General features: G+C 37.1%; 1 protein-coding gene across 7 annotated transcripts in view; it reads left to right on the top strand.

Moving 5' to 3' along the window:
• PAG1 (phosphoprotein membrane anchor with glycosphingolipid microdomains 1) overlaps positions 1-12,964 on the top strand; it is a 249,680-nt gene extending 236,716 nt beyond the window's left edge. For all 7 annotated transcript variants that reach the window (XM_016431457.2, XM_016431458.2, XM_007486907.3 and 4 more), the window contains one exon: positions 3,447-12,964. In XM_016431457.2, coding sequence (XP_016286943.2) covers positions 3,447-3,788 — 342 coding nt within the window. In that variant the 3' untranslated portion in view covers positions 3,789-12,964. The remainder of the gene's footprint in view (positions 1-3,446) is intronic.
• The last annotated feature ends 599 nt before the right edge of the window (positions 12,965-13,563 follow it).

Here is a 13,563-nt window from a genome sequence, read left to right as displayed (position 1 = left end):
GGTCCCTTCCAGTTCAAAACTGATAATCCATGATCCAATGTTAGAGTATCCCAAACAACTTAAGTTCCTCTATTAACTTGAGGAAGCCTGTAATTTAGTTAGTTAACAGTTATTATGCTGGAAATAATTGACAAACTATATTGTCTGTAAAGATTTTAAATTCTTCTTTTGTGAAAATGACTATCTACATGCATGTAAAAATGATATATATTTTTTTAATGGAAAAATATCTAAATGGGAGAGAATTCTAGTTACAGGTAGTCTCAGGATGGTATAATAAAACAAGCATGGGAAGGGAGCCAAGAATCTGGGTTCTAGTCTCAGCTCTGGTTTGCTTTTGCTGTATGACCTAGGGAAAATCTTTTTATCTCAGGGAGCCTCAGGTTACTCATAAGATCAGTGGGCTGAGCTAGGTGACCTCTAAGGTCCTATCCAGCTCTATAGTTTTATATTATATAATATATGATATATATGCATATATATATATATATACATATATATATATATATACATAATTTTATTTTACCAGTCCATAATTTTCTTGGCAAGAATCCTGGAATGGGTTTTCCATTTTTTCTTCTGTGGGTCCAGCAGACTGCTAAGTGGGTCAGTAAATAGAGTGCTGGACCTGGGTCAGAAACATTTCTCTTCCTGAGTTCAAATCCAGATCCTTTCTAGCTGTGTAACCTTGGATAAGTCATTTAACTCTGTTTGCCTCAGTTTCCTCATTTGCAAAATTAACCAGAGAAAGAAATGACAGACCACTTTGATATCTTTGCCAAGAAAATCCCAAATGGGGTGACAAAGAGTCAAACAGTAGGAGGGAGTCATATTTCCAGAACCTCCAGATTACCTTGTTGCCATAGCCAGGATGATGGGAAGAGAGAGTTAATCTTTTTTTTTTTAACTCTTACTTTCTGTCTGAGTATCAGTACTAAGACAGAAGAGCAGCAAAGGCTAGGCATACTTTTTATTCTTTCCTTAACATGGAACCCATAAAAACAAAGTCTTAAAAGCCCATTAGATTCCTAGGTTGGCCCACAAAATTCTATTTAGTCCATAATATGGTGAGACACTTTAACATTTGATAGAGTGCCTTAGCCTGCTATTTCTCTTTCATTGTGGGTTAAATAGAATCCTGTGAGTTGAGCCAAGAACCTAACATTTGCTATTTATGACATTCTTTCTATGAGAAAATGCCTTCTGAATTCTAAACAACGGGCTTAAAAATGAAATTTTAGGGCATGCCCTCTTACTGAGTCAGGGCCTGCCTGCATTAATTGCCCCAAATATATTTTCCATTTATTCCAATAATAATCTTTCCAAGAAAATGCTTTTTTCCTCAGTGTGAAACATTTCTGCTTACAGAAGAAGCAATTATGGATCACATTAGAGCAAATATGTGATAAGTGAAAGGCAGTGGAATACCACATAGAGCCCTGGACTTGAAGTCAGACTGACTCAGATTCGTATCCTCTCTACTCATTTATTAGCCATGGGACCACAGGAAGATCACTCTGAGCCTCAGTATCTGCATCTGTAAAATGGATATAAGTGGCTCCATGGATAGAGAACCAGGCCTGGAGACAAGAGGTCATGGGTTCAAATTTGACCTCAGATCCTTACTGGCTGTCAAGTTACTTAATGCTTACTACTCTTCTGCCTTGGAAAAAATACATATATTGATTCTAAGGCAGTAGATAAGGATTTTAAAAAAATATAGAGACCTAAACCCCTGTTGTGCCCCCCTCACGAGTCTGTTAGAAATAGAAAGTGAGGTCATGGTCTGTGTTGTTGTTTACCAGTTTTTCATGTGTCCAACTCTTCATGACCCCATTTGGGGTTTTCTTGGCAAAGATCCTAGGGGGGCTGGCCATTTCCTTCTCCAGCTCATTTTACAGATGAGGAAACTGAAGCAAGCAGGGCTAAGTGAGTTTTCAGATCTGGAAATTGAGGCCAGGAACAGTGAGGGTCACAGGCTAGTTAATGGCCGAGAGCTGGGGCTACAATCCACTCTCTACCTTAATTCAATGCCCCTTTTTCCTCCATCATGGAGGTGTGCTTGCCTGGCCTCACACTCATTTTGTCATTCATTCACAATGGGGCCGGGTCTGATGCTGTAACAGGCAGCAGAGCTCCCCAAGGCTCTGAGAGAGCGTCACTTGTGCGATGTACAGCCTGCTCTAAAGGCCTCAGTGCAGTCCAGGAGCCATTTGGGGTTCTCTGTTCCCCAGGCTCTGTGCTAGGCACCTGGGGATGCCAGAACAGAACTGAAACCTTTCCTCCCTCTGAGGGACTCTCTTTCTTTCTGGGGAGAGTCTTATCAACCCAGAGAGAGAGAAAGGCATTCCTTGAGGGACAAGCCCGAAGAATGAGGATCTACAAACCTCTCACATAACAGGGAGTCCCCCAATGGAGCACTGGAGGAATCGGGGAATTCTTCAAGGTCTGGGGGAATAGGGAGTGAATTCGAGACTTTTGGCAAAGGCATACAGATAGGAAATGAGACATTTTCTAGGAAGAACAGCTAGAAGGCCAGTGGTCTGAAACCAAAAATCAGAGAAAAGAAATAATTGGAAATAATACTAGAAAGGTAACTAAAAGCTAGATTATAGATGGCTTTTATGCCAGGCTAAGGAGTCTGAATTTTATCCTCTCATCCACAGCTTATTGTGAAGATCCACTGAGATAATATCTGTAAAACCCTTAGCACACTGCCTGACACAAGTAGGAGCTAGTCCTTCCTTCCCTCCCTCATCATCAGGCACCTGAGCCACTTTATTCCTTTGCTAGTATCATTAAGGACAAACCAAAAAAATTTTTTTAAAAGACTCAAAATGGAAGAAGCATATCTTCAAAATATGGAAATACTAAAGCTCAGAGCCCACATTTTCAAAGCCCTTGCAATGTGCCAAGCATCATGCTTACAATTATTATCCCATCTGATGCTCACTATGGTCTTGGGAGGTAGGTGGTATTATCCTATGGTTTTACAGTTGAGGAAACTGAGGCAAACAGAAGTTAAGTGACTTGCCCATGGCCACACATTCCAAAGTTTCTGAGGCCAAGTTCTTGACTCCTGGGTCAGGGGCACATAGATGCTCTCAAATGTGCATCAGCAATCACCAATTACAAATATTTTCTCATTTAATCTTCACAACAAGCCATTGAGGAGGGGGTAAATTAAAATTCAAACTTTTTAGCCTGGCATTAAATCTATCTATAATCTAGCTTGTAGTTACCTTTCTGGTATTATTTTCAATTATTTCTCTTCTCTGATATTCTTTCCAGTCAACTAGTCTCTTAGCTGTTCCTCATAGAAAACATCTCATTTCCTATCTTTGTGCCTTTCTCCAAGAGCATCTTGATTAGGATTCACTCAGAGGGGCCCTGGGAGAAGAGATGAATAAAAGCAATTGACCATTCCCTGATGATTTCTTTTCTAGATTTCTGCCATGTACTCCTCTGTGAGTAAGCCAGGACAGACTCTGAAAGTTCCAGATTCCACGTACTCCTGCATCCAAGATGTGGCCCCAAAGAGATCCCCATCTTCCGGCAATGATCTCTATGCCACTGTGCGGGACTTTGAGAAAAACCCAAACATGCCTCCCTCGGCAGCCCATTCCAATGGGGAACCGGAACCCGACTACGAAGCAATCCAGTCTTTAAACAGAGATGAAGACAAACCCGTGTCCATGACTAACGGTAACCACATCGCTTTTCCAAAAGAAAATGACTATGAGAGTATCGGAGACTTACATCAGAGCAAAGATATCACCAGACTTTAATGCCCAGATGGAATTTTTTTTCCACATGATTCTGTCAGCCATTTGGGAATGTTTCTCTATTTGAAGAAAAACAGAAGGTCATCCTAAATGGCAAGTTGTGCATTGCTTTAGAGACCTGGACCTGATGGGGAGAGGCAATAACCATTTTCCAACTTTCCCAAGCAATAAAGTATCCACAGATACATACATAGATGCTAAAAAAAAAAATAATAATAAGCCGATGTTTCATCCCTCTCTCCAAAGTGGTTCATTTGCTCTTGAAGATCAAAAAGTGAGGATAGATCCAGTATTTTCAAATGAACCCTCTTCACCCTAATATCCATCACTTGCCTAAAATACTGCCTTTCAGAAGAGCCAGCTGTTCATTGTTTTTGCTCCTCACTGAAAAATTTTAAATGTATGGCTGTTGTTCTCATCTCCAAACAAAACAACTTATCCCAAGGATTTGCTCCCCAAGGTTTGGAATTTTTCCTCCAGCATAGACTCGTTTGGATGATGAGGAAGGAACCGTGACTAACTTGTTCACTGTTCCAATCTTCAGGGCTCTTCAGGGAGCTGCTTCTTCAGAGACTGGAGAGTCAAACTCCAGCACACAGATAGGATTGGAGACTTTCTGTGAGTCTCTTCAGAGTTTGATCCCTTCTTATGTTGAGCACTCCACTTGTGGCCTATATACCAAAAGTACTTGAATTCAGTTTTAGATGCTTTGTTTTATTTTTCTAGTCAAAAACTTTTTTCGGTATTTTAAGAAGAATCGGAATTTTTTCAGTATTTTAAGAATGTTATGGTACTTATAGAATTCTTTTTAATTAGCCGGGAACTCATTATTTCAAACAGAGAGCCTTAATCTTTATGTTTGGACACAGACCACCTATTTGGACAGTGGCCACACTGGCTCTGAAGGGCTGAGAACATGAATGTATGTTTCAGAGTATCTCTTCAGATCGCAGTTAAAAGAGTTTTGACTGGCTTGAGTAATTGTTCTGAGAAATTAGTCTAGATTCAATAGAGCATTTGTAAGCATTTATTTTTAGTATGTAAATATCTAAAGTATTTTGTTTTGTGCCTAGATCCTGAGAAATATCAGAAAGTATGTAGATTAGCTATTTTCATTTTATGACTCATTTATAGTTTCCTTTAAAAAGAAAACAAAAACTCAAAAAGCACATAAGCTAGTTAATTACAGCTAGTTGTGTTATTTTTTATTTTAAACCTTTCTCTAACCACATATGTAACAGTTGGGATCTTTAAAGATTCAACTTTTCAAATGGTACATGATGCTCCTGGTCAGAAATACCTTGGTAAATGAGTAAATGAAATAAATGTATATTTTGTTTTTTTTAAACCTTTATTTTCCGTCTTAGTAACTACTCTAAGACAGAACAGCAAAGGCTGGGTAAACAGAATTAAGTGACTGGCCCAGGATCACACAGCTAGGAAATGTCTGTGGCCAGATTGGAACTCATCTTCTCCTGACTCCAGGCCTGGCGTTCTATCTAGCGTGCTACCTAGCTGCCCCAAAATAAATGTCTATTAATTGTCGGTACTAGTACTTTGGGGCACAAATTTTATTAAATGCTTGGTTGAGCCAGAGGACAAGGAATCTTCCTACAGATTGTCACTACCCCCAGTTGGTACTTATTTGTCATTTCTCTCAGTTTATTACAGTCCAGTGACTATGCAGACTATATGAGCATTTATATGAGCAATTTGGGATTTTCTACCCTTCACACCAAACTGTGGCCAGCTGTCAGAATCCAAGGAAGACCCTGTTCTGGCCAAGGCTGGCCTTACTTGGACCCACTCAGGTCTTTCAAAAAGACCCTTCGAAGATTCGTACACCTTTCACAATTCCAGAAGAATTATTGGTCTTATTGTGAATGGTGGCTTATAGTCATTGGAAAACCACAGGTTCTTCCCACCACCAGAAAAGGAGGCAATTCTGTTTTGCTGCTGATAATGCCTCTTTTCAGTTTCATCAGTTCTGCTCTTTTCCCTCCCGGTAACAAGGAAGGTGACTTGGGAAGCTAATGCTGCTGGAGAAATATGTGGACTCTATCTATGACAACTCTATACATTTAACTAAATTTACATTTCTGAAATAACAAGGCTAGCTTTGACAGGGAATTAGCTGATTAGCTAATCAAGCATAAGGTTTTATTTCTTCAGAGCTGAGACCTCCTGCTACGACATTAAGGGTACAACAACAGGAGAGTAAACTAGCCTAAATTACAATGTTTCTGCAGCGGAGGACAACTGGAAGCATTCCTAGAGAGCTCCTGCCACTGAGTAGTTGAAAATCTCTTGCTTAGTGTATCCAAATATCTCTGAGCACAATTCATGTGTTAAGCACTTATTAGTTAATTAACTAGGAACTTAAGGCACCTCATTTCTTTTCTAGGTCCTGGGGTCTCTATTCAACATTTATTAATAGTCATGATCACATATTCATGGGCATCTAGGCTCTTCTGAAAATAATGGACTAAATTATCACCTCTTGGCCTGAAGAAGTTATCATTCAGGTATAAATGCATCTCTTAACTCACGAGAGATTAACTTAGTCCTGAGGATGACAGAACTTTCCAGAGAGATGTCTTTTTTTCTTTGCAGATATTGCCTCCCCCCCCCCAATAATTTTCCAATGTGGATTATGTGTGCCAGGTCTACAAGATGCACTTTGCACCTCCTTCTTAATTTGAGGACCCCTGACAGAGGGAGATGTGAGGTCTATCAGTTAATTAACAGGTTGTAAAAGAATATTCAGAGAACCTGATTAAAAGCAACACACACACAATCTAAAAGACTGGCTAATAGCACAATCATTTCTATTGGGGGGAGAGTGTAAAGAGGAGTCTGACCTGATGATACTTTGACAGGGCATTCTATGTTTTTTCATAGAAAATTGTGGTTTTTCTTTATTGTTCCTATTTGGGCATTAAACAAAAAATGAATCACAATTTTTCAGATTTCTACTAGAGTTGAAAGAAAAGCTAAAGAGAGAAGGTGGTCACTTCTACCAAATCCTAGGATGTTAAAATTCAAATATCCATAAAGGATACCTTTTTTGATCAGTTGTATTATCCTTTTATGAATTCTGTTAGAGTTCTTTCGATTAGGTGAGAGATGTCAGTTATTCTATCCATCAGAATTACCACCTCGTCTGAAATGAGTTCTTGATATTCTTTTGTCATTGTTTTCTTAAACTGGAGACCTTTTAAAATTCCAATTTAATTTTTGATGCCCCTTGTATTTTTCAAACAGAAATTTTATCAGAAAATCTGTTTGAAGAATTTGTAGGAACAAGTTACAGCCCAGAGGAGAAAAATAGCCTATTTCTCCTTGAATTGATGTGTTTGCTATTGTATCTCCTATGCTACTATAAATTATATCATTAGTTATTTTAAAACATTTCAGAGTATAGCTCTTCCTTAGGCAACAGTTGATTACTATTTCAACTGCCTCAAAGCTACGAAAATCCAAGGAACTCTGTCTAATTAGGTGCTAAAATTAATGACTGATTGTCAACACAAGGCAATATTGACATTTTACTTCAATGTGTGACAGCATCTATTTACTCAACAGAACACGTGTTCTTAATTTTCGTAATTCTGTATATTCTTTTTTTAACTGGGACTTCGCAAAGTGAAAGCACCAATCACCTGGTTATCACTTACACACACCCCTGGCACTCACTGAATGAGAAGCAGTCAGTAACATGTCTTCTGAATGTTCATCTTAGAGATCAGCTCAACTGTTGTCAGAGAATTAAGTCTGTAACATATTCTCTAACATATGGTGATTTAAAGGAAAAACTTTCTTGAGGAATTCTGACTCCTTAAGCTTCTCTTATATAAAAACATGCACATTCTTCTTTATCATCTAGATCTTCTCATTTTCCCTGCTATTTTATAATCCCCTTTGAGAAGTTTTAATCACTAGCTTAAGAAGGTTCTTCTTGGGTGTTTGACTAGCTAAAAGGATGACAATGGAAATGTAAATATGTGTACTTCTTAGATATGTGTACAGTAGGAGATTTGGCCTAAAGCTTTAAAGACTAAAAAAGTTAAAAATGGGAGAGACAATGATGGAGCCAATGCATAGTGATTCCTCAGATAGCAATAGCCAACGAAAACATGGTGGTTATCTTATTTCATTCTTTTTAGTCATTTCTGTACTTCTAGGCATGGAACCAGCAGACAGGCAAGCAGTTAAAGTAGCATGCTTTTTTCAAAAGAATATACTCCATGGATTGTAGCCTGGCTCTAATTTTAAGACTTTTGCCATTCTAAAAGTCATTCTTATCAAGACTGAATTGCAGTTTTGTAAATGAATAAATGCCATGGTTTCCTTTCATGTTCCGTGTAATAGTCAGTCGTTTTCAGTGTGGTAGAGTGATATCGTTCTTCTCAAACTGGTGATTTGTGCTTTCCCACCAGATTATCATTGGTTGCTGAGAGCCCAGTAAGTTACTGATGGTTATTTCCTGGATAGCTTGACAAGTTTATTGTTCAGTGCTTTGGGGGAGTTGCAGGGTGGGGTATAGGGTTAAAATATTATGTTCAGTGTTAAGTGACTTATATGAAAATAGGAACACATCTATAAATAATAGTATGGCCTTTATTTACAGTGAAACCCTAATTTGCTGTAATATCTTCTTATTTTGTACTGTAACTTTCTGTAAATGCTTTAAACCTCACTGTGCCATTAGATGGTTTGAACAAAGTCTACCCAATAGAATAACCCAAAGTGCTGAGATTAGAGTGATGAGAGCAGTCTAGAAAATTATGATGAACGGGAGTTAACTAGTCAGTATTACCAGAACATGCTAAGGGGAAAAAGGACTAGGAGATGAATCTTCACTTTTTGTAGATATTCAAATGATGTTTCATTATCCCTGTCCTTCATTTTATCCAGGCACAGAGATTTCTAAAGTGTTTCCTTGATGGCTTTTCAAATGTTCCTTTTTTTTTTTTAAACCAGTCTCCCAGATCCCTTCAAAATGTTACAGGAAAAGAGATCTATAGTCATGTGGCAGTTCTCAGTTATCAGCCAATTTGGTACTATCTTCTCTTTGTACAATTAGATTAGATTTTGATTGCCAGTATACTGCTTGTGCACCACGGGCATTTGTCAAAGATGTATTATGCTCTAGTTGTCTCATCACATGGTGTAATGTGTTCTAAAGACCTTTCCTCAGACTCCTGTGTTTCAAATCGATGGAAATAAAATGTTTCTATGTTACCTTTTAAATGATTGCGTAGGTTTCACACATTTTATGTTTTTGTGTGCCCGTAAGATGGAAATAGAACAAAACAGTGACTGACAGAAATACAAGTAAGAATGTCTCTTGTCTACATTTCTTATTCATGTATTTTTCCTCATGAGAGTTGATCATTAGAAAGTTATGCTCTCTTTTTCTATATAATCTTCACTGATTTTTAAGGACTTTCCTTGTGCAAAAAATAAGTTGGGGTGCTTCAATAGTTCTTTCCTGAATGTCATAGAAAGTATTTATAATGTTAAAATTATGAGATTCATAAAATAGTGAGCAAAAGCATCACATGCAAAAAGATGCCTTTATCTGCTCCCATGTTTTCATTATTCTTTTTGCCCAATTTCCCTTACAGTTTCAACTTTCTGTTGCTTCATACAGCATGACTCACATGGCTCTTCTCCATCCTTCCACCATAATTAGGAGCCAGTCACTCACGGCACCACTTATCAGTTCCTCCCAAGCCAATAGTGAAAAGTTCCTTAGAGAACCTAGAAGAGCAGAGCTCCCAAATTGCCTTTATTTTACTGCATTCTGTGATATCCACCATTTTTAAAAGATGATGCCACTTGCCCATCAGCAAGAGAATTAATTTTGAGTTGCTTTTCATTTAACCCTTCAGGCTTCTTTACCTACTCTTCCTTATGGGAGATTAGTTGTCTATGGCTTTAAAAGAGGTTTGTTATGGTTCCATCTAGCCATTTAATAAATGCTTGTTGACTGATAGAACCACAAAGAGATCAAACCAATGATCTTGGCTCCATTGGTGCTGTGAGCTACTGAAAGCTTTCCACTATTCCATCAGAGGCTGCCATATTGACTGATCTGTTGAAGATATAATTGTTGCTAATAGTACATTTGAATAAGGGAGTAGCATCCAACATTAGTACTCAAGACTTGGTTTTTATTGCTGCCTAATTCCCTTCCAGATCTAGTCATTTCTAATCCCAAACTCTATGGTAAAATGTGCCTGGAAGCACATCCAGCTTAGCCTTATAAAAGTAATCCAGGTAGATCAGTGGATTGAGAGCCAGACATAGAGATGGGAGGTCCTGGGTTCAAATATGACCTCAGACACTTCCTATCTGTGTGACCCTGGGCAAGTCACTTAATCCCCATTGCCTAGCCCTTATCACTCTTCTGCCTTGAAACCAATACACAGTATTGATTCTAAGATGGAAGGGAAGGGTTTAAAAAAAATAATCATCCTTTTTTTCCTTCAAAAAATTCACATTGGTTTACGGGGAAAGGAATACATTCTCAAGAAAAGAGTGATTTACCAAGCTGCTGTTTTTATAATTAATTGGGCTTTATCCCAGCCTCCCTACACCCACCTGTGCCCAAGTGGCTTGAAATTGCTAATGTGTCTAACTAGGGAATAAGTGAGGCATTGGGGAAAACTTGGCTGATTATGTGCAAGTTCCCTGACCTTGAGAATCAGGTTCCAGATACTTCTAATTAGTGTTTCAGATGAGTCGATAACATAGTAGTAATGACTGCAATTTTCACCCTGCATAATACTATAGTTTGCCTTTAAATCTCATGAGGGTTTTTTTTTTATCTTTTATACAATAATAACCGATCACAATTCATAATTCTACTTCTTTTGATAAACATTAAGCCCTTACTACATGCAAGACTGTCAAGATGAAAAAGAAAATTTCAGAAGATAGGGGAAAATATTTTGATTTATTACATTATATCCATTTCCCTTTTTAAAAAATACATCTCACCTCTATGGTAATTACATAATCTAATATACTATAAAGGATAATTAAGGCTCAAAGAAACTTTTTTGACCCCTGGAGAATGTAAATGAAAACATTAAGGGAGCACTACCTATCTTAATGACTTGATTTTCTTTTGTTGACTCTGAACCCTCACCATACACACACACACACACACACACACACACACACACACACACACACACACACATACACACACCCTCATTCATTCACAACATATGTATGGAACTGAGTGTAACTAAAAATAATATCTTGCACTTTCTTAATATGAAGTGATTCTTTTATCCTAGGTTGTCTCTCCTGGAAAGTAGCCCTACAGAAAAAGAAACTTCCCCTGAGTGATGGCAATCCCATTCACTAGATGAAAATAATGAAAACCAAAAGGAGAGTGAACATTACTTGGACACATATCCACATATTTGTTTTACTAAACACATAAGCGACCTAAACTATTTATCACCTATTCCTAAAGTTTTCCTTTTTTAAAACTACCAAAAAATGTTTTAATCTCTTTTTTAGTATGGCACAGGATAGCTATCCTGATAATTCTCTCTTACTGTGCAGAAAAAAAATGGTAGGCAATTTTTATAGGCATTTATTTCTGCAGGTGAATCAAAATATATTCTAGAAACCCAGAAACCTAGATTCTTATTCCTGTGTCCACTCCTAATTATTTTAAATTTTGTCATTATTTAAATATCCATCAATAAGCATTTATTAAAGATCCTCATGTATTCCAGGAACTGTGCTATAGATTGAAGATACAAACCTCAAAATTTAAATAATCCCTCCCCTTGAGGAGGTTATATTCTATCAGGATCTAATAAGTATTGAGTTTTACATTTGCATTTAACACAATCAGGCTTCTTTTCAAATTAGAAACTTTGTCTAGTAGCTATTAGGTGCTCAGCAACATGAATAAAGAAAATAGGATTTCCTTTATATGCTTCTGTATACTCATCAGGAAAATGGAATAATCTTCTCTACTCCCTATCAACATTCTAAAGATTCAGTAAGGTAATGTGTAAATGTGTACAAGGTGGTTAAACCTATAGACTGAGTCACTGAATCCATAATTTTGTAAATAAAATTGTTCATTTCCATTTCTGTTTAACCTGAAGTAAGACTGGTCTATGAATGGCATGATGTCACAGTACTTACTTGTGAATGGCTAGAAGCACCCTTTCAAGGAATTTCTAGAGCTAAGTCATTTCAACATTCTTTAAGAAAGAAAGAAAGAAAGAAAGAAAGAAAGAAAGAAAGAAAGAAAGAAAGAAAGAAAGAAAGAAAGAAAAGAGAGAAAGGAAGAGAGAAAGAAAAGAGAGAAAGAAAGAAAAGAGAGAAAGAAAGAAAAGAGAGAGAGAGAAAGAAAAAAGGAAAGAAAGTCCTCAAATCTTTACCAAAAAAGTACTTCCCTGATCAGTTTCTGTACCAGTGTAATATCAGTATGAACTATGCACTGAAAAGAGAAAAATGCATAGTTTTTTAAATTTTTTTCTAGTAAAATAAGATAGCATCTTTCATCGATTTCAAAGAAGAGGCAATAGCTTTGTGGTTGACAAAACATTGGTTTTGGAATTGTGAGTCCAAGGCTCTGGATTCTTTGACCTACTTGGGCAAACCAATTAACTTATGTGCCTCAGCTTCTCCACATGCAAAATGGGGATAATAATATTTAACACTGCCTACCTCACCAGGATATGATGAGGGCAAGTGAGATAATTGTGAAATGCTTTGAATTTTTTGAAAGAAAGGTGCTACACAAATTGAAAGCTCATTTTGTTTTTAATAAACCAGTTATTGATTCTATTTAGGGTCTTACTATTGCTGCTCATTTTGAGGATAATTTTAAGATTGATGCATATTTATTGTTCACATCTATGGTCAAACCTTGATATATCATTCAATAGTGGTACCCAATAAATTGAAATGTGTATTTTTCAACGTATTTCTACTGAAAACACTTAAATTGTGAATCTTCACAAATGGCTGGAGTTTGACATGTAACTTGAAAGGTTATGTGTAATGAACCTCTATTCATGCCTGTATATAAATATAATTAAGTGTAAATAGGGAGTATGTTGTAATTATAGACATTATTATCAGATTGTCTTTGTCTTTTTAAAATTGCAATAAAGTTCCATTTTTCTACAAAATTTGGACAAAAAATTATGTGGTATTTGGGCAGTGTAAAAAAAAACAACTACCTAACAAAAGCATGAGTTTCTCAAAGGATAGTTCAGTGCTAGAGATGAGAAACTCATAAAAATTATCTCCACAAAAAGGACGGCAACATGACAGCCCACATTTATTTCTCTATGAAAAATGCAGCCCACCCCAGGGAACCTGGGGAAAATAGCCTATTATAATTGGAACAGAGTATGCTGACCTTAGAAGGAAATCACAAATTGGCTTCCCCAAGAGAACCTGGGTCCAATTTTTTAAAATATCTGTTTAGCTCCAATTTGTTCCTAATCCTATTCCTCAATGTCATTCTTGATAAAATGTTAAAGAAAGGCAAACTTCATATTTGGTAGTATCACTCTTCCATTTTGGTGATCTTCTAACCTATTCTTGCTCCATTTACCATTCCATTCCTTGCCATCTACTGTTCTCCCATTGACCTCAGTCTCATCCTAGTCTGCCCTTCCCACATAACACCTCAAACTATAGCCAAACATCCTCTTCCTTCCATCAAAATTAAGCAGAAGCAAGATTTCCTATCTAATAAAAATTCAAGCTGAAGTATTAATGG

The sequence above is a fragment of the Monodelphis domestica genome, chromosome 3 (assembly GCF_027887165.1).
Source record: "Monodelphis domestica isolate mMonDom1 chromosome 3, mMonDom1.pri, whole genome shotgun sequence".
In the NCBI taxonomy this organism is placed as follows: Eukaryota; Metazoa; Chordata; class Mammalia; order Didelphimorphia; family Didelphidae; genus Monodelphis; species Monodelphis domestica.
The sequence above is the reverse complement of the archived record's forward strand: the minus strand, read 5'-3'. Positions and strand labels throughout refer to the sequence as shown.